The 24,469-nt window shown below is 42.6% G+C and overlaps 1 protein-coding gene across 1 annotated transcript in view; it reads right to left on the minus strand.

Annotated features, from left to right (window-relative positions):
* ACAP3 (ArfGAP with coiled-coil, ankyrin repeat and PH domains 3) overlaps nucleotides 1-24,469 on the minus strand; it is a 308,172-nt gene that overhangs the window by 60,490 nt on the left and 223,213 nt on the right. Inside the window, exon 11 of the mRNA XM_073602935.1 lies at nucleotides 1,189-1,301. Coding sequence (XP_073459036.1) covers nucleotides 1,189-1,301 — 113 coding nt within the window. The remainder of the gene's footprint in view (nucleotides 1-1,188; nucleotides 1,302-24,469) is intronic.

The raw sequence follows: 24,469 nt of genomic DNA on the forward strand, positions 1-24,469 counted from the left end.
GAGGGAAGAGACACACACCCCCCTTCACACAGCACACAGAACAGAACTGAGGCTGTCAATCAGCTGGGGGTCCCTCCCCTGTCATCTTTTTTCTCTTGGTGTCAGGAAGACTTGTCAGAAGTGACTCAAGCGGATAACAGGGGAAATAGCAGGGAGAAAAGACACTTAGTGCATTGGAGAGAGGCAAGTACATGCTATAGATGGATACGCTTTGTTCAAATGTAATGTCTGAGGTTTACAACCACTTTACGTTATGTGATCTGAGTCCCAAGACCAATTTGATTAAATTACATTTTCTGTTGTTCAGTTAATTAAAACTATAAATTGAATTAGTAATCCCTATTATCCCAAGTCAAATTTTCAACCTGCTTTACCTTCACCTGAAGTCCTGGAGTCAGGAGCCTGCATTGGGGATTCTTAAGGCTGCTTCTGGGCTCCCTGTACTTGAAACAAGGATATACTTAACCTGGTTAGGATCTGGAATATAAACTGTATGCCGCACGTGGCAACCAGTCAGATCTGCCCCTTTTATTTTCTAATTTGCAATGGCATTATGAAAGGAAGAAGCAGTTCTTATTATAGGCCTATTGCCATTTAATATACCCAACAAAAAAGAGCAATATCACTGCTCAAACCCACATGCTTAAAGCTTACAGCATAAGAGATCTCAGGGCAAAGTTTATTCAAGTGACCTTCACCAGATTTATGAAGAATGAATATTAATTGTGAAGACATTGACATCAAAATGTAAGATCAATTGCTCATATTTCTCTTGGTTGCTCCCTTATCTGTGGGGGGCCTTGGGACAAAGCACTTTGTGCCCATTTTGTTATGACAGGATAAACATGTAGATGACACTGCTAACCTACTTCTGAAAATGCCAGTTTCGTGGCAGTCTAAATCCTTCAAACCACTGAGGCAGAACAAACAGAAGGTAAAAAGTCAGAGCAGTCTGAATCCTGATGTGCATCCTTGGTGTGGCACAAGGATACAAAAATTACTAAAGTCACTGGATGGGAAAAAAGCCAGACCACTAGCATTGTAAGAGATCAGCAAAAGCAAAATCATTCCTTAGCTATAATTCTGTCACTACTGAAAGGACAACTCACACAGAGAAGCAAAGTGCTGGATAATGGAGGTGTTTGGGCAAAATTAGTTACTGAAATTTAAACTGAACACTTTACTCACCGGTTCCATGTTTTGAATGCATTGCTTGCCCTCTTGAACAGGTAACCTTCCATCACCACCCCATTTGGGGCATCAACATTAAATTCTGCCTTGGAGTCATCATAGGAGAAATCCTGTAAAATACAAATATCAGATCACTACTATATCTTATTGACATACTTTAAAGGGTCAGTCCACCCAAAGTTATATTTTAGTGTTTAGTAGATACTAGAGAGTTAAACCAGCTGACAATGTCTCATATCCTTCAGGGACTCAATTGGTGAGATCTTTGCTCTTGAGTTCCAGGGTCTGAACACCTGCTATGGTCATTGTGAGGGGCTCCCATTCTCTGTGCTAATTTTTTTAATTTTAGTTTATATTATGGATAGTGTAAAAGAAAGAGCATGAACACACAAAGGTGACCCGAAACACCCAAAATTCCCAAGTAGATAGGAACAGGGCCAGGAATTATGGAAGGGTTATCTCACTGTTTAAAGCAGAACTATACTTACCTTCACTCCAGCGCAGTGGTGTCCCAGCGCTCCCTGCTGAAATCTTCAGCCTGTTGGCTTCCGGGTACTGATCTCCGCTGATTTTCATTAACCGGGCCAAGATAACATCACTCCCATGCATGTGCAAGAGTTCATTCATCTTGGCACTGTCACAGTTGTACACCGAGATGTGCATGTGCAACTCATTGTACAGTGCGGACAGGATGGTAAGAAACTTTAATGCAGGAGAAACATGGTATAATCTTGCCAGTAACACACTTCTTAGGGTGAAAATACCATAAAAACAAATCACCGTATTGTATCCATGGAGGAGCAAGGTCATCACACTAGGCTGCTCTCCTGATTTGGACTACAAATATCTCCCCCTCTTCTCATCTACAATATAAGGTTGTGTAGTTCACAGAAGAAGCTTGAAAAACTGGTATCCGTTTTTGAGATTTCAGGTCAGTGCAATCAATCCCTGCAACTGTGAGTCGAGTGTTTGGCATGCAGTTGTGGTACACTCCCATTGCACTCAATAGGCAAGTTTGACAGGTGGTGCCACCTGTCAAACACTACAGCACAGGGTAAAAATGCTGTAGCTGCAAAGCGGCATGTGTACAGCCCTGTCAGGCAGTAATGTTAGCATTTGGGCAGGCAGTGAGGGGGCATTAAAACTGTCACACAGCTGCACATTTACAAAGCAGTGACTCTAACAGTCACCAAATATTCACTGTGAGCAAATCTTCCAGGTGCATGTATTTTAAATGGCAGTGATTGATTCACCACCAGTGAATCTTTGGTGAGAGTCACAGTCACTGCTTTATAAATAGACCCCTTCAGGGGGAAACCATCAGCATAATATATCTTCAGAGTTTTTCCTGGGAATATTACCTACATTAATAATATTAAGATAAAAATATTCTAACTGCATAATACATGAGATTCTGTGCTACGAGTAATTTATGTGTTGGACCTAAACCAAAGCTTAGCCAGTAAAGGAATAAAATGACTCGTTTTCCTGTCATGGGGGTGCTGGGTATCTGGGACAGCAGCAAATTAAGATTTCATTCATTCTGGCTCTCCGCGGTAATTAAGAAGCCGAATATATTTTTGCCCAGCATTCAATTCCTCCCAACACTTTTAGAGAGTATCTGCTGAAGCCTTTTGGCCGTGAATAGGCGCTATTGATAAAATGACTGAATATGGCATTTTGCGTTCCGGAAGCCATCTTTATTGGGGACGCTTAATATTCAGCTCAGGCTTTTCAGTTCTTCAGAAGGTGACCTTTCTGTCTGGTGGAAAGGGCAATATCTGAAGGGTATTAAATGCCAAACTATAAAAAGGTATTGGTGTGTTGGATGGAATAGACTTTGATTATATAGAACTATAAAATCTTTGTATTATTCATAAAACAAAAAAACTGAGCATATATTGGCCATTAAAAGCATAATTCCACTTTTTAGAAAATGAGATATTAAAGCGGTTGTAAAGGTGTTTTTTTTTTTTTTTTTAAATAACAAACATGTTATACTTACCTTCACTGTGCAGCTCGTTCTGCACAGAGTGGCCCCGAACCTCGTCTTCTGGGGTCCCTCGGCGGCTGTTTCAGCTCCTCCCCGCAAGCATTCACCACCTTAATGCGAGCTCCCTCGCACGGTGGTGAGTGCTTGCGGGCGCGCTCCCGTGATACAGCCGGCGGCTATAGCCGCTCGCTGTATCACTCGGCCCCGCCCCCCGGCGCGTCGCGTCATCGGATGTGATTGACAGCAGCGCGAGCCAATGGCTGCGCTGCTTTCAATCCATCCACTGCAGCCAATCAGCGGCCAGGGTGAGCGGAGGAACAGATGTCGGGAACGCGAAGCTGACTTTCGAGGCGTCAGGTAAGTAAAACGGGGGGCCTGGGGGCGGCGGTTCTGTCAGAAGTTTTTTCACCTTAATGCATAGAATGCATTAAGGTGAAAAAATTTTTACCTTTACAACCCCTTTAAGATAGAGCAGTGTCTAAAGTCAAAGATGTATTTTTAGTTTTGGACAGTATATAGCTCTGCATTTACACTAAATGGGTGACAACGCTGCTTTTGCTTGTACGGTTGGGATCGTCAACGTTGTCACCCTTCAATGCACACTCCTGCAGGATACTCACAAGCCATTAAACGTCTAGCTCAACATATGCATAGCATCAGCCTTTATAATACCCACCATATCACTCAGACTCGATGTACACGGGTGCATGCTAGCACAGGAAATCCTTGGGACTGTGCTGTGGTTATATGAACAGTGATCCAGTATTCATTTTGACATCAAATTTCGATTTAGTTTTTGTCATAGTCTTTTGACTAAAATGCCATTTTAGTTTTAGTCATATTTTAGTTGACTAAGATCTAATGGGTCTAGTTAAATTGTAATGCATTATTTAAAGCGGTAGTAAAGTCTGTATATCATAATTTGCTACTAGCATACTAGCACATTATGAGAAACATACCTTGAAACGAAGCCCTCTAGTGGCACGCTGTCACCGTTTTAGGTGCTTCCATCTTCACCTGGTCTTCCTTCCAGGTTCAGGAACTCCAGCCTCCTGAATGGACGAGTCACGATGACATTACTCCCACGCATGGGAGTCTCAGTCATGGCACACAGCTCTGAAGCAGTGGCAGCTGGTGGTATACCCCCCACACACACGGTAAGGTCACAATGCTCTGCGCCCTGAGCCCACCCTTTTTTTTTTTTTTTAAGCCTATTAGATTCTCCTCTGACTCTAATCGCGTGCTTCTAAAAAAAAAAAAAAAAAAAAAAACGCATTGGAATCCATGTGTCTGGCACCCCACATGTAGATTAGGGGGCCAGGCACATGGATTATTCTATGGGCCGCCACTGCTCTTATGGAATGGCACAGGTATGCCGTTCCTTCAGAGCTCATGCGCCGGGGACGTCACCGGTTGCTGCTCACCTGAATATCTCCTAAACGGTGCAAGTTTAGGAGATATTCATTTTATCTACAGGTAAGGGGGGGGGGGGGGTTAGCGAGCAGCGGTTGCAGCATTGAGAACATGTTACATGCTCCACCCCAAAAATGGGTGGAATATGTAACGTTCCCAGGACAGTCAAAACAAGCAATTGCTTGGGGCCCCGAGCTGGCCTGGGGCCCCAGCCGCGCCGCTGCTTCCTATAAGCTGCAGCCTGTAGCGTGGCCGAGCACCTCTTCCTTCCTCCTGCAGTCTGCGCGGTACAGGACTCAGGAGATTCAGTTTCCTGTTCCCGGCCAGACTGACGGGAAGTGCACACACTGAGTGCTCACTTCCTTTCAGTCCGGCCTGCATCAGAAAACTGAATCTCCTGCCGCGCGGTACATGGTAGCCAGGGAGGGGGGTTAAAAAGAACACGGGGGGGGGGGGGGTGAGGGAGTAGTAAGGGGGGGAGGCAGTCATCAAGACCCATTTAGTAATAAAAAATATATGGTAGCTTGCTGACCATAATAAAAAACAATTACCATAGCTTTCTTTCCATTTTCTTCTTTCTTTACCATCCCATTTCCATCTTATTGCTTCTTTTTTGAATCAGGTAATATTTATTAAAGCTTTTTGCAAAAATTTACAAAGCAGAGAAAAGACTCTACAGTACACTCTACTGTAGTCTTTTCTCTGCTTTGTCATTTTTTGCAAAAAGCTTTAATACATATTACCTGATTCAAAAAAGAAGCAATAAGATGGAAATGGGATGGTAAAGAAAGAAAATGGAAAGAAAGCTATGGTAATTGTTTCTATGGTAAAGCTATGGTAAATCTTTCTTTTTTGCTCTCCTCATTAGATTATAATTAAAAGTCTAGTAGAGCTTAGACCCCTTTCACACTGAGGCGTTTTTCAGGCGTTTTAGCGCTAAAAATAGTGCATGTAAAGCGCCTGAAAAAAGCCTCATCTGCAATCCCAGTGTGAAAGCCCAATGCTTTCACACTGGGGCGCTGTGCTCGGAGGACGTCAAAGTCCTGCAAGCAGCTTCTTTGAGGCCCTTTAGGAGGGGTGTATACACCCCTCCTAAAGCGCCCCTGCCCACTGAAATCAATGGGCAGTGCCTGCAAAGCACCTCTGCAGCGGCGCTTTGCGAGTGCTTTTAACCCTTTATTCGTCCGAAAAGCACCTCAAACGATGGTAAAGTGCCGTTAAAACTAGTGGCGCTTTACTGTCGACGCCCCTGCGCTGTCAGTGTGAAAGGGCTAGAAGTCCACCTGTCCTGAGAGAAATACAGGGCTGCCTTTGCTGGCAACTCCTTTTCAAATTGCTAGTTGTGTTGCTTTATCAAAGACCCATAACAAGCATGCAGCAAATGAAAGTCAGAGTTAAAGATAAACTATAAAATAATGTAACCCTATATTGTATTTATTAATACACCAGTAAATACAGTTTGAAAAATGCAAGCAGTGTAAGTGCCTGATAGCGATTTGATCCGTCTCTTGCAATCCCTGTACAGCAGAACTCTAAGGGAGGGAGAAGTAGCGCAAAGAATCATACAGTTGTGCTGCAGTGCTATGAAAATGCCGTCCACAGCCGCTGAATGCATGACTCGGCCCCGCCCCTGGGTCATTGGATTTGACTGACAGCAGCGGGAGCCAATGGCTGCGCTGCTATCAATCTATCCAATCAACAGCCGAGAACCCCGGGCAGGGAGACAGAGCGTCCCCGTCAGGTCAAGTTCCAGGGCTCAGGTAAGTAAAACGGGGGGCTGGGGGGGCCGGTCACTGCCAGGTGTTTTTTCTTTTCAATTTTCTTTATTAAAGGTTTTGCAACTTATACAAAATGGCATGAATAATCAGTCAGCAATCATATTTTCTATCAAATGACACAAAAGTGTTGTACAGAACACGGAGAACAAAGGGGGGAAAAAAAAAAGGGGGGGGGGAAGGGGGGGTTAACAGGTGAGTATTAGTACGCTCTGTAAACATAAGGACACTAATGTTGACCTATCCTTAAAGGGTCTAGAATAACATATCATACAAGTTCCATATATCATTAGTGTTTATCAAAAGCCAGGTGTTTACAACCCCTTTCAGCTTATTCAGTTAAGCTTCGACAATAAAACCTGGAAGCTGATTGGCTTCTATGCAGAGCTGCACAAGATTTTGCCCCATGCAGTTTCAGTACATAACCCCCATACTGATATTTTCTAAAATCTTCACCACATCAACTAAGATATAATCAATGTAAGACTACTGAAAGAGTTAAGCTCATGGTCTGCTGCTTAAGGGTTAACTCATCATTCCTTCACTTTCAGCAATATGCGCTGTCTTCCATCCATGACATCACAATGGTTTCCGTGGCAACAAAATCCAATGCCAAAGAGGCCGCACAATGCAGTGCGAGTTTCCTTCCGAGTGCCCTCGTGGGAAATGTGCTAATTTATGCAATCCGACAGGACAAGAAAAAAAAAATATAACTGTACTCTGATGTAGGTTAATGTATTCTGATCCACAGCGGCTACCCCGAAACAAGCGATCAAATCAGGCGAGAGATATACGGTAAAATGGTGATTTCCCATCCAGGATTATGAATATAAATCTCAGTTTTTTATGATTTTAAATTGAAGAAGTATAAAGATAAAAGTAAAATATACCCCAACTAAGGCAGGGTTTAGAGACAATCAATGACACCTAGACACTACCAGGGCTGCTTAAGGAAAGATCCAGTTCATACATGAAACTGTCCCACTTACTGTAGGTCGCCATTTGATTTGGGATACTCTAATATGATAAAAGATTATATTCTACATCAGCCTTTGATCAATCCAAAAGCCTTTCAGCTTTGTTGTGTACATTGTAACCAGCAAGCCAATAGAAAGTTAATGGAGTCAAAACTTCACATACCTACATATAATGAATTACAAATCTACACAGCTTTTTTTTTTTACCAGCACTACAGGTAATTCTCGTATTCATGTTAAAATAAAAAGAAACCACAGGCAGCACCCTCTACGATTCAAAAGGGAATCAGGGTAAAGGCAATATGTATTTGTGCATCAGCGACTAATTTTCTATGTACATTATGCAAATACAATCTATTTTTTCTAAGGCTAGGTTTAGATTGCATCCAAACTGCAGCACTTCTGAAAATCACTTTTCAGAGGCATTTTACAGGTGGATGCCTCCTTATCGACCTGTTTAAACACTGTAAGATCCCTTTCACACTGGGGCTGTAGCTGCGGTTACGGTAAAGTGCCACTCGGGTTAGCGGCACTTTACCGCTGTTTAAGCAGCGCTTTCAGCTGCTAGCGGGGCACCTTTAACCCCAAAGAAACTCCCGTAACGCTTCCGAAGTGCTTTTCATTCATTCCAATGGGCAGGGCGTTTTGGGAGCGCTTAGTACAGGCGCCCCAAAGATGCTGCTTGCCGGACTTTTCAGAACGTCCCGCAAGCGCACCGCCTGAGTGTGAAAAGTCACACTTGGGAGGTGGTTTTCAGGCGCTTAGCAGAGGCTATTTGCAGTGCTAAATCGCCTGAAAACCGCCCCAGTGTAAAAAAGGTTCTAAATGCTGAACCAACTCTCCGCATTGCATGCGGTTTGTGGGGCATTTGCAGCAGATCCACATTCTTGTTTGGTGGCCGTACTGCCTGCCAAATGTGATAGGAGCAATAGCTTTTGCCACTGGCGCAAAGCATCACGACCATGGCATGTGAACACCCCCATCTGCTTCCTCTGCAGCTTAAGGCCTCATGCACATTGGATGTTATAAAAACACCAGTAGCTTTAGCTGTAGAAAGCTGTAGCTGTAGAATGAGTTTTATTGGCGTTTTTGCTTTTTTTTTTAGCAAAACTATACTCTCACAAAAGCTTAAGGCTCAGAAACGCTGGTAAATGCATCATAGCTACATTTTCCAGCGTTGTTAAGTTTTTTTCAGAGTTAGGTAGTTTTCACAGCTGAAAAACACTTCTTAAAACCCACTAGTTCTGGGTTTTTTTTCCAACAAGAAAACGCCTCTGCCAATAAACGCTTATAACAGCCTATGTGTGCATGGACATGCTGGGGAGTATACTGGCTGTAGAAAAAAAAACACCTAAAGTGAAAAAAAACAGCAGCTGTAAAAACATCCAGTGTGCATGAGGCCTAAGTCCCTATTACGATTTCAATAGACATCTGTGCATGAACCCGCACAGATGTCTTTCAAGTCGCCCCTGAAGTCGGACTGAAATGCGGCTTTAAAATCGTGCGAGTTCAGATGAACTCACACAATTTCAAAGCCATGTTCAGTGTGAATGAGGGCTTAAGGAGAAGTTCACCTTTTGGAATAGTTACATGTTCCACTCAAATTTAAGGTGGAACATATAACATGTTCCAGCTCCTGCCATCAATTCCACTCATCTTGCTTGCTTTGTGACAGCAGGCGGGGGATCTTCTCCCCCCACCCCGTCACTTTTTTAAAAGAACATGGCTCCGCCCACACCACTGTGTCATTCATTCACAGTCTCCTGTGAATGAATGAACTACAACTACCGAAAGCCATTGTGACTGATGGTTTGTAGTTCTCAATGAACTGCGAGGGTGCTGGTGAGCGTCTTCGTAGTTCATGGTTTCTTCCTGCTTTCAAGTAACTGCCTGCCCATACAAGGTACAGGCAGACATCCATCTTGAGAGTCTGCAGGAGTCCTGCATTGCAATCGTGATCTGCTGATCAGAGGCGCAATGCTCTGCAGGCTCCCTAGCATAAAAAATAATAAATGCACATTTTTTTATCTGCAACAAAATGTACATTTATTATTTTTTATGAAAAAGTGAACTTATTCTTTAGGCTGGGTTCACATATCTGCCAATGGGATGTGGGTTTCCCGGCATCCAATTTGTATGACATCCAAGTGTAACCTGCTCTCACACATATTCAGGGTGGCCGCGGTGCGCAATACAAATGGTCCTGTGCGTGTTTGGTCCGGTTCAGGTGCGAATTCAGGTAAAAATTCGGACCGGATTCGCACCTGAACCAGTGAATAGGAACGCACCGGACCCCTTGTTGGGAACCGTAGCCACACATATGTGAACCCGGCCTTAAGGGGGGAGATTGGGGAGCGCTAAAAACATAACCCAACCAAGCGTTTTTAACATCCCCCCACAAGTCTAAACAAGTCCTTAAGGCTGAAGCCTAATTATCAAACATAATGCAGTTTCCATCATTTTGACCAGTCTTCCAGTCTTAGTTGGTAGACTTTTCAGAGTGACCATAGCAAAAGAAAAAAAAAATGCTTGCGATCATGCATGTTTATGAAATTATCACAGTGGTCTATATAGAAAAACACACTGCAGTCATATGTAGTAACCCACATCAACCGACTGCAAGTCACCGTTCATAGGCAGACCAGATAAATCCTTTCTAAGCGGAGCTCAAGGCAAAAAAACTTATAAATATATACTTAAAAATATATTGCTTAATTACCACAAAGGATATCAATCCACTTTGTGTGCACCATATGCCTTTGCAAACCCAGACATTACCTTGTAAAAGTAGTGGTGATATCATCACTGTGCTGTACATAGCCTGTGCAGAGAGCAGAACTGTGGGAGGAGCACAGTAGCTCCACCCACTAAAGGCTGACTGCAGAAAACTACAGGAGGGGCGGAGACAAGACCAGTCACCCTGCATAAGGAGGGAGAACAGCAGTGACCGGTCCTTATTACAGGAAGCTCCTATACAGATATAAAGTTTCACACTGGATTACTGCACAGATCTGAGAAATGCATACAGTACACCAAGGTTCAACTAAGAACACACATGACACTTGTATTTACACAACATCTGCTTATCCTGGAGTTCAGCTTCAGGCTTGGTTCACACCTATGCGAATTGGATACGGCTTACACAGCATCCAATTCGCAGAACATTTTAAAATCTATTACTTTCAATCAGTCTGGTTCACATATGTGCGTTGCATTTGCACTTCACATTGCCCAAAAAACGTGTGCGTTTTCTAGGCAGTGCGGTGCGAATTGCAGGCACATCTATGGGAACACATCTGATTTGCAGATGCGTTCCGTTGTGAACAGGCATTTTCTCCCCCTCCTCACTACACCTCCCCCTCTCCTTGCTCAGCTGATCCGCAGCTACAACGGAGAGGAAGCGCTGAACAGCTGCTTTTTCTCTTCGCACAGAGAACGGAGCTGGAATTCGCACCGGACTGGTGTGAATCCAGCCTTACAGTTGATGCATGATGCAGGTTGTTAAATAGTAAAGCACATTCCCTCATTCACACTGGGCTCCTGCATTTGTTTTATTTATTTGTATTCACACCCCTTGACATTTTCCATATTTTCTCATGTTACAACCAAAAACGTAAATGTATTTTATTGGGATTTTATGTGATAGACCAACACAAAGTGGCACATAATTGTGAAGTGGAAGGAAAATGATAAATGGTTTTCAAATATTTTACAAATAAATATCTGAAAAGTGTGGCGTGCTTTTGTATTCAGCCCCTTTACTCTGATACCCCTAACTAAGATCTAGTGAAACCAATTGCCTTCAGAAGTCACCTAAATAGTAAAGTCCACCTGTGTGTAATTTAATCTTAGTATAAATACAGCTGTTCTGTGAAGCCCTTGGAGGTTTGTTATAGAACCTTAGTGAACAAACAGCATCATGAAGGCCAAGGAACACACCAGACAGCTCAGGGATAAAGTTGTGGAGAAGTTTAAAGCAGTGTTAGGTTATAAAAAAAAATATTTCAAGCTTTGAACATCTCACAGAGCACTGTTCAATCCATCATCCGAAAATGGAAAGAGTATGGTACAACTGCAAACCTACCAAGACATGGCCGTCCACCTAAACTGACAGGCCAGGCAAGGAGAGCATTATTCAGAGAAGCAGCCAAGAGGTCCATGGTAACTCTGGAGGAGCTACAGAGATCCACAGCTCAGGTGGGAGACTCTGTCCACAGGACAACTATTAGTCGTGCACTCTACAAATCTGGCCTTTATGGAAGAGTGGCAAGAGGAAAGTCATTGTTGAAAGAAAGCCATAAGAAGTCCGGGTGTGTCATCACCCTGAACACACCATCCCCACCGTGAAACATGGTGGTGGCAGCATCATGTTGTGGGGATGTTTTTCTTCAGGAGGACAGGGATGCTGGCCAGAGTTGATGGGAAGATGGGTGGAGCCAAAAACAGGGCAATCTTAGAAGAAAACCTGTTAGAGTCTGCAAAAGACTTGAGACTGGGGTGGAGGTTCACCTTCCAGCAGGACAACTACCCTATACATACAGCCAATGCTAAAATGGAAAGGTTTAGATCAAAGCATATTCATGTGTTAGAATGGCCCAGTCAAAGTCCAGACCTAAATCCAGTTGAGAATCTGTGGCGAGACTTGAAAATTGCTGTTCACAGACGCTCTCCATCCAATCTGACAGAGCTTGAGCTATTTTGCAAAGAAGAATGGGCAAAAATGTCACTCTTCTAGATGTGCAAAGCTGCTAGAGACATCCCCAAAAAGACTAGCAGCTATAATTGCAGCGAAAGGTTGTTCTACAAATTATTGACTCAGGGGGGCTGAATACAAATGCACAGCACACTTTTCACATATTTGTAAAAAAAAAGATCAAAAAACCTTTATCATTTTCCTTCCACTTCACAATTATGTGCTACTTTGTGTTGGTCCATCACATAAAATCCCAATAAAATACAATTACGTTTTTGTTGGTAACATGACAAAATGTGGAAAATGTCAAGGGGTATGAATACTTTTTCAAGGCACTGTATGCATTTACATGCATTCAGAGTATCTAAGTTACCCCTGGATGCACAGATTTCTTTTTTTTTTTTTTAATGCAGCTAAACTAAATGCACCTAAAATGTATCCGAGCGCACAGTGTTAATTTTACAATTAAAAAAATCATTACATGCATTTATATGGGCTTAGAAGTGTTCTATAAATGCCTATAAACTTGTCTTTCAATATAACTGCAATCAATGCTCTCTTTCCCTCTGAGACCTCTAGGATTAATATTTTCTCTTTGGCATATAAGCATGTCAGTGTGAATGAGGCCCATCACTGCTCATGTTATCACTATAATATAATAAAGGCATACTTATACTGTAAGTGAAACAATTACGGTAACTGTCAATGCTAGTTAGCGCCATTTGTCTGGTGCTGAGATTTTCCATGCTGGAAGATCTCTACAGTTGACTCTAAGCTTGAGGTTGATTATTCTCTATCACTGTTAGGCCCCTTTCACACAGGCTGTCAGATCGGGTGTGCCTGTCCATTTTTCAGGAGGACCCAATCGGACCCTCCATTCTCTTCTATGGGCAGCTGGATGTAAACTCACTTGTGTCCCCTGTCTGGCCAGATCAGATCAGAGGGTAGTTGAGTGTAAAAGGACAGCTGGTCCGTTTACATCCGACTGCCCGTAGAGTAGAGAGCGCCGTGTCCATGTCCGCTTTGCATAAGCCGAGACCTGTCACCCGGCAACTCTGCTTAGCTCAGCAGGGGATGAGCAGACATTTATTATTCCTAGCAATGGCTGAATTGGTTGTTTAAAAGGCAGACTAATGCTGGGCATAATGTAAGCATTTATGTTGGCAGTAGCGGTCATTTTTTCTCTGGAGGGGGTTGCAAACAGTGCATTGGCGATTCCCCCCCCCTCCCCCCCGGGTCGCTATTCGCCATTTGCTATTCAAACACACCTGGGTGAAGCGCAATGCTCTGCGTTCGGAGCCCACCCTATTTTGAAACCTATTAGAGCCTCTGGCTCTAATCAGGTGCTTGAAAAAAAAAAAAACTCCCGGAGGTGGTGCCCGTGCGCCCTTAATGGAGGGACCACCCTGACTGTTGGTAAGAGGCCCTTTTTGTGATCTTAGGCTAAATGGAAGAGGTTGAGGTTCTATTCTAAGCAGTCTACATGACAGGCCAGCATTTGATCTGCCATAGGCAGGTATGGCAAGTCTTTGTGATGTAATGAAGGCTGTGCACTGCTGGAATCTACCAAAGTTTCTCTTCACAAATGGCCAGTGAAGCACCTTTTCCCTATTTTTGGTAAAAGAATCAATCCTTTATCACATATTTTTACCAGCTATTATTTACAAGCACTTCTGAGGCTCCTGTTATTCCTGATTACCGCATGCAACATACTGTATGTACTAGAAGCACCCCTTGGGAAAATGGCCAACATACATACAAACACCTCAGCACACTTCAGAGATGGCCCCTGCGAGAAGCAAACAATTAACACAAAATACTAAAAAGAAAAACAGATTTGCAGCAAATTTAAATGACTTACCAGCAAGTATTCCAGTCGTCCAAATATCTTCATTTTCTCAGCTTTAGAGATCCGCGTTCCTGGCGGTCAGACTGATGTATAGGCAGCAATCATGTCTCCGTGGTTAAATGTCCAGAATACTAAACAGGCATCCTTATAATATTTGCTATCCTTTTTGATGATGAAAAGTATCAAGATCTACATCCTGCCTTGAGATCAACTAATATCCACAAAGGAGGTAGCCTTAGAACCCTGTTACCCTAGCTCCAGCTCAGACAAGAGACCAGGACATTAGCATACAGCTGTCACTTGTAGAGCCAAATGAGAAGGACAGGACACAGATAAAAGCTGTGGCCAGCACATGTTTATTGACTTACTCCCCAGGCCATAGAGGTGATGCTGCTAATGTTTTCTCATCCTAAGTCCATTGAAAGAGACCACACCTCCCCTACCCCCTGCAAATCACAAAGGAGCTCCATCCTTTCTCAGTGAAAGGCAGCAATGCCGATAGGCTAAGGAAGCACACGCCAATGTGTTAATAAAACAGACCCATCTGTCTCTGCCGCCTCTTTGCCACCAGCCTGGTTTAACCTGTTCAACACTAGGATGACCATTTCATCAAATGGAAAGAAATGCCGAATCAGAATGACTACACTGCCTCTTGGAATGTCCATCTAACAGCCATTCTCTGCATCCAAGAGGAGGAGGAGCAGTAGACATGTGTATGGATGGCGGTGCTCCAACACAGAGACTGTATCGTCCCAAGCTGTCCCTTTTTAGGGTCATTTTATCTAGGTTTTTTTTTTCACTTGAAACATTAAAGACAGGAGGTTCCTTTTAATACACATCCCTTTCATTCCTCTCTTTCTTATAAAGTTAGCCATAGACATAAGATCTCAGGGGAAGAAAATAAATAAAAATGAGTGTCTAAAATGGGTTTTGCTGTATTTAAGTTTCCACCAGCTAAAGCCAACATCAAGGGTGTCTATTTAGTTTATGAACATGTATGTCCAGGCAAAGCAAACAGGCATATTTATGGTAAGAACTTCTATAAGATTGATCTTTCATTGGCCAAAAGCTGGACACAGATGCTAAAGAGTAGTTGGACAGGCAGTCATGACCCAACTACCTTAAGTCATCTTTTCTGGTTGGAGTTTTCAGAAACATGAGTGGTCATATTGTGGTGTCTCTGCAGACAGCTTTAGTTTATCAAGAGGAAGACCGTGATATGGCAAGGTTTTCCCAACACATCTTATTTCTATTCAGTAAAGGGTGCCATGTTTGGCATCTGTAGGTGCCCTGATAGCATCTAATTGTTGCTTGAGCCAATCAGATTGTCATCTAATGTCTATGGATTATTTTATTCTGCACATCTGCTTAGAGCACACTAAATACACCTACTAACATGACATGATTATTGGGATTTCGCATAGATCAGGTGCCAATCAGCTTGGCTATAAGTAGTGGTAAATGCCTGCAGCTGACCATTCTTGAAGGAAATAGTGACTGGCTGAATGAATTGTTTTTTTGAAAAACTGCTATTGTTTTCCCTGCGATAAGGTTTGCGTGGATGTGTTTAGGCAAAGCACTATTCAGAACTGAGGAGCAAATAAAAAAAAAAAAAAGGACTAAAAACTTTTAGAAACCAAATGTTTTTAGCTATGGTATACTTTACTAAACTATTTTTTTTTTTACCAAATCTAATCCAGTAATAACCATTAATAAAATATATATTAGGAACTAAAAAAAATTTAAATGTTCTAATAATATTATTACAAATCATGTAATCATAGGTATGAAAATGACCATTTCATCTGCAAATTACAGCAGAACGTGGCGTCCATTTGTCTCCACACACTGCAGAACAAAATAATTGGAGGGGGGAAGAAACAGGATTTATGATTTGCCTTGCCCGTAATGAGGCTTTTTTTCACTGATGACAGGTCCTTGATCACCTCTGACCTCTTATTGACTAACGTCTGTTCCTGGCTGTCTTGGGTATAATAAGGAAAAGACAATAGAGGCAGCCCTGCTTACCAAATGTCACAGCTCATTCCAGGGCTGCACCCAACAAGCACTTGTGGATGAAATCAATCAAGAAAGGACTTTTACAGGGGCATGCAAGGAAATAATTCTTATGAATTAGAACCATTAAAAAAAAACAAAACATAAATTCGCTTATTAATAAGCAAGTTCAAGTAACAAAACCAATCCTCACAGTTATATTCGATCAAAGCACACAATGCAACTGTGCTAAAGCATGAAATCATAAATGCTGTACTTATTCATCGTGGCCTCCATTCAAGGTAGGGCTTGTCAGTCAGCTTGTCAGGCTAAAAGTGTACTTATCATGTAGGCCTTTGCAACCAGGTCTTAGAAGGTACTTTTGTGCATCTGGGTGGCACTGGTGCCTCTTATCACATGACTGTGAGGTCAACTTCTCTCCCACAGAGAGCAATGAGCCTACAAAGGATGTGTTGAGAATAGCTGGCATCCATATACGCATAGTTTAGCAACCACAGTTCCAGAACATAAATTACCATTAACAAGGAAACTTTAAGCAGCAGGGCAGCCTAGTCCACTCTAGCTATGCCTGGATAAAAAAAAAAAATACCTGTGTATACCGTGGTGTCTGTTTTTAGGTAGGACAGTCACTTTTGTATGTTTAAAATGGAAAGCATCTACACTTTAAATAATGAACTATGGGAGCAGCAAAATGGGACAAAACCCCAACATGACTGAAATTAAACAATGCTTCTACAGTATAATGTTAGAATTTACCAGTAAACATACACAATATGAAGCTATATATACACATGGCAACACTCTCCATTGAGCAGATGTTCCCATTAGAAATTCGATCCATGTAGCTATGCAAATTTAACATCAAACGTGTAGAAGGCCCCACTAATGAATTACATTACACTGCCTGCAGTCTCTAGATGGTATGATAGGTAGCTGCTCCTACTGATAGACTTTTAGAAAGGTTACAGGCCCTAAATGTGTGGAAAAGAGCTTTTTCCACCAGATGATTCATATAACAGACTAAACTGACAGAATGTTACATGCGTCAATGCAAAATATTGTTTGGGATTGGTAGTATTCTGTACAACTTACTTTTACTTCCCTTGAAACATCTAGCAGAACTGGACATCAGAGAATATTAAATGTGAAGAGGACTGGTATTGGAGGTTGGAATGCAGCTGCTTGACACTATTAAGAATGCCTGGTATTTAAATAATTACCCCCTATGGTTGTGACAGTGTGAAGTTCATCAAATAACAGAGTTGCTTGTATTTTGACATATGTTACCAGTAATGGTATTACTACCATACATATAAGACCAGATAATAAGTGGTATAGCATTGATTTATGATGCCAACAACCAAATGGGTTATCTGCAGAGAAAGATCATTTTAAACCTTCTTTATTAATAGTATAGTTGTCTATAAACTATCACCAACTTTCAAGACCCTCTGATGATCACTTGGGTAATAAACAGCAAGGAAGAAACATGTGATCATCCATGGGCACCTTCAACGCATACTTCCATTTCTTCTATGATTGCCTTCATTAGCCCCATATGATGGCAAGTTAACACCTTCCTGGACCAGCCTCTGCTGTCACATTTGATCATTTTAATGGACTGCTAAACTTGCTGTGTATAGAGGAGATGTCCTGTGTGGCCTGACCTACCCCTGTAGGAATAGCTAAAAGTTGCTTCTTGTGGTAAGGAAACAAAGATGCTGCCAATGCTAACCTTTTCATTAGAAAGATGTTAACCCGCTGGCTGTCATACTGATCTTGGTTTTTCAATATTATGAGTCACTAACATGGAACAAGCATGTAGGTAAAGAGCCACTGTCACACTGGTCATTTATTGCAAATTGAAAGCCTACCCCTTCGATCCATTTATACTCACCAATTCATGCCCTCTCACTGCCTCCCAGCTTCAATTGAACCCTCTCTTCTTTGCTCAAATGAGTTTCTGGGCATACGGGAGCTGAGCAGCTAATAAACCGCCTGGGTAAGCTCCAACACCATCAGACACTGGAGCGTATCCAGAGTGGAATCCTACAATGGTCAAAGAAGCATGGATCTGTGAGTATAGGTGGGCCAGGAGATGGGATAACAGATGCTTTTCCTTTGCCCTAAATGAGCACTTCTGACTTTTCATTAACTTTCCAGATCTGCATACTTGTTTCAAGTCAGTGATTCAGAAAGTACTGAGCCTAGAACAAACTCATCACGACAGCCAGGCAATTAGCATTTTCTGAGGTGATCACCAATGGCAGCCTTCATATTTCTCTTAAAAGATAAGTTCACCTTTCATAACATGTTACACCCATATTCAGGGTGTAACATGTTATGAAAGGACCGGCCCCTGCTCCCCCGCTGTGACAGCTAGCGGGGGATCTTCTCACCCCGCTAGCTGTCAAAATTTAAAAGTAACGCAGCCGAGTGAGACTCCTGGCTGCCCGGCCGAGTCACTCATTCACAGTCCTCTGTAAATGGAAAACTACAAGTCCCAACAGCCTTAGTGGCTGTCGGCTTGCAGTTCTCAATGAACTATCATGGCGCTTTGGTCGTTTATTTATTCTTCCTGTCACAGCGTGTATCAGCTTGCTCGTACGAGGTACAAGCAAGCAGATACACTGACAGGTCTGCAGGAGACCTGCATGGCATCAGCAATCTGCCGATCGCTGGTGCAACGCTTTACAGGCTCCCAAAACAAAAAATAATAGATGCACATTTTTTTATCTGCATTTATTATTTTTTGGCAAAAAAGGTGAACTTATCCTTTAAGACAGTTAGTTTAGGGGTATTGGGTTTTACAACTGCTAACATTTTCCCCAATTTTTGTGGGTCCCTTTAACACATATTTCTGTCTACAAATGCTTGCATGTGTATGGAAACCTTTCAAGCAGAACTCCTGGCAAGGTTTGTTCCCATGCAGTGTTGCTGTGCCCGCACCGTATGGGTTAACTGCTTGTTTTGTCAAATGGCAATTAAAAAGCCTTATACTCACCCAATCCTCTGTTCTAGCAGTACAGAGCACCCCACCACGATCCGTTGGTGGACTGTTCCTGAAGTCTTTATGTCCAGAGCAGGTCTATGGGCATGGCGGTGACATCAGGAACTGTTCATTGCACAAGACCTCGGGGGTGGGAAGACAGGAGCCACAGGGACCAGTCTTCTGCCAGGAGGATCAGAGGATTAGGTAAGTATATCTCCGCTCTCCGATCCCCTAGACAAAAAACGAGCAGTTAACCCATGTAGTGTGGGCACAGCCCCACTGCATGAGAACAAAAAAAATATTTGGCTAGAGTGCTGCTTTAATTAAAAGAGAGTTCACCTTTGAAACATGTTACACCAATATTTAGAGTGTAACATGTAACATGTTCCATCACACTTCCTCACCTCCTATACCCCCAACTGACAGCAGGAGAGTGTTCTTCTCCCCGCTGTCACATTCAAAATCAGTGCAGCTGTGCGGGGCTCCACCCACACAGCCTCATCATTCATTTACAGGGACCTGTGAACAAAGAAACTACAAGTTCCATCTTCCACTGCAGAAGATGGGAATTGTAGTTCTCAATGAACTGCAAGAGCATTAATAAGCAGGTACCCAACACTGCACCCATGATCAGCAATGCTTTGCAAGCTGCTGTAGGAAAAAATAATAAATGCACTTTTTTTCTGAAAAATTATGTGCATTTATTGTTTTTTCTGAAAGATGAACTTATCCTTTATGTATTTGAGAGCAGGGGTAACTTTTGGTAGCATATTAGCAATAACTGTATGTATGTGCCGAGATCTGAAGCATCACATTCTAACCCTAGGTTCACACTTGTGCGTGTGGCTGGGGGTGTGGGAATTGCAGCGATACCCACACTCGCAATAAAAACACACTGAAGTAAAAACACACTGCTCTGTGTGTGCGGGGACCGCAGGCAAAAGGCATGGTCAAAATTACCATGCCATTTCCCTGGGACTGTGTTTTTGAAAAAGTGCATGCACCTTTTTTTGTGGAAACACAGGCACAGCAGCCTATCATTATGAATAGGCTTCTGTGCCCATGCAAACGTGGCCTGCAAACACGCAGAGCTGTGAACCTAGGGTTAAAGACTGAAATGTCAACATGTGCATCTTAGGGTATTCTCTTCAAAATTAAAGGAATTTTAAAATCTGTTTTGGATTTTGCATCTCATAAGCACCATTTCCTGACTCTCAATTGGGACTTATGATAATAATGAGAAAAAATGCACAAAAAATGTGGAAAAAAGGACAATAACAAGCCTTCACAAGGCTGAAATTGGATTAATATCATATTTTTCTTAATTTTCCATTGAACAAGCCAAAATGTCATTATTGTCTGTAAACTGTAACGCCTACTGAATCAGCACCAGATTGTAGAAAGAATTTTAAAGATAATGTTACAAGTATTGATGACAGCCTAATTCAAGCGTCTCCCACCATTGTTTGGTGTGCATTTAAATCTTTAAAATGTGCTGGAATATTTGTGTGTGATTGGGGCAATTGTGAATAACACTACATGTCAGCTAAATTGTACAGGAAACTGCTTTGTAGACTGGCAAATGTCTCTACACCTTCCAACTAGGTGAGATATCTATCCATCCTGGAAATTGTGTATGATCTCTCTATACTGTACATACATTTCCTTTTCTGAGTGATCTATGTCAATTTGTACAGGGATTTTCCAACTATGCACAACAAGCAACTAAAATTGAATATTACTGCTCCTGGAAGCCCCAAATGTCCTGATCCTTTCCAAGTTTCACACAGGGCCCTTCATATTTGGTGGACTGGGCACTGCAGGTTTTTCTAGGAGTTGGCAAGTCAGTCTCTAGAATAAATGAACCAGTAAACTTGCTTTGACTCTAATCCTAGACCAGTGATGGCGAACCCATGGCAGACGTGCCACAGCTGGCACGCCAAGCTCTCTCTGTGGGCACGCCAGGAATAAATGAGAAAAGTACACACTGACCGGCCATCCATACAAGCCGATTCGTCCACACCACACCGTGCCCCCCATCAAACTACATCTCCCACAGGTCTCTAGGGCCAGCGGTAACGTGTCCGAGGTGGGCGTGACTGAGAAGAAGCGGCCAGGCGTGACATGCGGGCGGAAATACAATTATTGAAGCTGTCTCATCCACACTGCACCCCTCATCAAACTATATCTCCCACAAATCTCTGGGGCCAGCGGTGACATGTCTGGGGTGGGCGTGACTGAGAGAACACGACTCCCACGCGGCTGGGATCAGGGGTGACCTGCGGGCGGGAATGAGCTGCTGGATCAGGAGACACTGGAGACAAGTGAGATGTTAATATGTACAGTTATCTTATCTATCCATTGTGTCTGTGGTGTCCCGCTCCTTAAGCCCCGAACACACGATCAGAAAATCGTACGGAAAATACCGCTTTCGAAGCGATCGTACGATAATCAGATTGTTAGTACAGAGCTTTCGAGAGCCGATCAGGACAGTTCATCCGATATTATTCTATCGGACATGCAGGAAAAAAATTTTCGTACGATGCCAGATCGTACGATTTTCATTTAATCAGTACAGCTATCGTTTCGAAAATGCAATACAAATGCATTACAACACATGACATCACTTCCGAATTTTATTCCTGTCGTGCAGGAATTTTCGTGACTTTAGTAAACTCATCAGATTCAATCCGATATCAGCATGCAATAAAAAACAGACGATCATTTGTCCGATAATCTCATCGTGTGTATGGGGCACTAGAGACAAAGGCTTAAGCTGCTGACCGGAGCCATGCAATACCTGTATCAAGTGGTGGTGGGTACCTTCCCCTTCAACTCCTTCCTGTGTCTAGGTCAGGATCCAGATTAACCCCCAAAATTTGTTGGATTAAACCTATTGTTTTTGTAAATTGAATAGAAAACAAATATGTATATTTTAAACAGCAGTCCTGGGAATTGTGCCCCATCATAGGTGTTATTGGGCCCAATGCCCAGCAAAGGCATCCTTACCAGTGCTCAGCAATTGATCCTTACCAGTGCCCAGCAAATGCATCCTTGCCAGTGTCCAGCAAATGCATCCTTGCCAGTGCCCAGCAAATGCATCCTTGCCAGTGCCCAGCAAATGCATCCTTGCCAGTGCCCAGCAAATGCATCCTTGCCAGTGCCCAGCAAATGCACATGTAGAGTTGATATTTTTTTCAATAAAAAACTGCATAATTAAAACCTCTGTTATTGTGTTTTTCTTTTAAGCTGTTAATTAGTTTGGACAACTGTACGAGTTGTTTTTTCTAAACTAAAACCTCGGGATTAAGGTTTAATGGCAGTGTTGGCACTCTGAAATAAATAAGTTGGTTTTGTGTTGCAGTTTGGGCACTTGGGCTCAAAAAGGTTCGCCATCACTGTCCTAGACAGACCTCCATGAGTACTGCCTGGTGACCTTCGACCCTTTATCCAAGCTCTCCTAAATACATAGGTGTCCACAGGCATTACACATCTGTCTACTATTCATTACCCTGCAAAGCTTTCAGGAGGATCATGTTCACAGCCTGAACACTTGTAAAACAGATGATTAATGAACCACTATGATAAACAAAAGACAGATGGGCCATGAACTCTGCATATTGTTCGATTAGGCCATCCAGAGTCTGCTCAGAACACAGTAAGATATTTTTGAATCCACACGTTAAGAAGGGCTTTGTCTTTACAGGAAGAAGTAGAAAACCCCTTAAACCAGTGTTTCTAAAGCTTTTTTCAGTCAAGGCACCCTGAAAATTATGGACAGTCTTGAGGCACCCCATTCTAAAATGTAAAAACTATTCTAATAGTTTTACATAATGCACAACATCCACAAGTTCAAGTAGGACACCCAATGTTAGAGGTGATTTATTCTTACAAAGCAAATATAACTTTTGCAAACTAGTACTAACTAGTATTCCAATGTTTCTCTTCTCCCTCAGTTTTTCTCCATCACTGAGCTAATGTGACCCCAGTGCTGAGGGAGAGGGGAGGGGCAAACAAGGATGCTATGCAGACGACTGACATCCTCCTTATCAACTGATGATGCCATTTGTTGTTAGGATTCCAGCAGCTAGAAGGTTGTAATGGTGCACAATGAAAACCTGCGATTTAGTGTAATTAAAAAGGCAACCTTCATCCACACGCCAGCTTGTATACAATTTTTGGGAAATTTTTAGGCATTTTGCCAAGGCACCCCTGAATAAACCTCAAGACAACCTTGTTGAAAAAAGGCTGCCTTAAAGTGGATGTAAACCCTCACATATACTTAGTGAAGTTAACAGCCTCAAATGATACACAGGAATGAAACAAATCTCCATATATAAGTTTTACATGTATATCTGCTGTCTTCAGCTTTATATACTGTTTAGAAATTCAGATCCTGTTAGGAGATTTTCTCCTCCTGTTCAACACTGCAGTACAGCCATGACCGCTGATTGGAGAAAAGGCACATCGTTAAATCGTTCAGCTCGCTGGTAATCTATTTATAGGATCCTCCCCAACACAAAACTCAGGCTGCTTTTATCATATGTGACGGAGAGCTTGTCAGGAGTTATCAGGCTGATAACAGAAGAACAGAGCAGGAGACAGCTATGGGCCATAGTGCTTTGAAGAGAGATAAGAAAACACTGCAGATATATGTGCCCAGCTCAAATTTCATGAATCGGGTTTACAGCCACTTTAAAACAACAGGCAGTTAAAGTGGACCTTGCACTTCAGGCAGGTTCTGCTTATTCAGTGTGGTCCATTTTTCCCCTTAAGGGCTTATTTACACTTGCTTTGGCTTCAACACACATTAACGCACCTACCGCTTCAACATGCTTTTATGATGTGTTTTTGATGCTTCGATGAAGCTTCGGTGGTGCTTCCATGAAGCTTTGGTGATGCTTCGATGAAGCGTCAGGGATACTTCTGTGATGCTCTTTTGAAGCTTTGTTGAAGCTTGACAGATGCCATGTGTGTGTGTGTGTGTGTGTGTGTGTGTGTGTGTGTGTGTGGATATCTAATACCTGCAATTTCTACAAAACAAAGCAAAGCTAAAGCTGAATTAAAGCCTCTCAAAAGCCGCAGGTGCTTCAAGTGAGCTTTGTCATAGAGCTCTATGGAGGCTTTGAGGACGCTTTAATGCACCACTAAAGCGACATGGGGTATCATTTTTGAAGCAAAGCAAACGCAAGGTGCAAACAGGACTGTAAGCTAACCATTTTATTTAGTGACAGGGGCTTTGTCTACATTCAGAGAGCTTTAACAAAGTGTGTCCGAAGTCTTGTTTTGAAGAAAGTGTAAACTAGCCCTAAATGCTGCATAAAAGTGCAAAAAAGAACCTATGTAGGGAAAAATATTTAGATGATATACTCGCCTTTCCCCAACCTTTGTAGAGCAGGGGTTGACCCTGCTACTGACAAGTACCCTGGGAATGGCGAGTATTTCAAATCTGCAGCGCATCTTATCATGTGATTTGGGCTACTCAACATTCTCCAAGATCTGGCCAGAAGGATGATGGCATTATCCTTGCCTTGGCACTGTAGAAGGAAGCCAGGAAAGGAAAGTATGGC

This window comes from Aquarana catesbeiana, linkage group LG10 (assembly GCF_042186555.1).
Source record: "Aquarana catesbeiana isolate 2022-GZ linkage group LG10, ASM4218655v1, whole genome shotgun sequence".
Taxonomy (NCBI): Eukaryota; Metazoa; Chordata; class Amphibia; order Anura; family Ranidae; genus Aquarana; species Aquarana catesbeiana.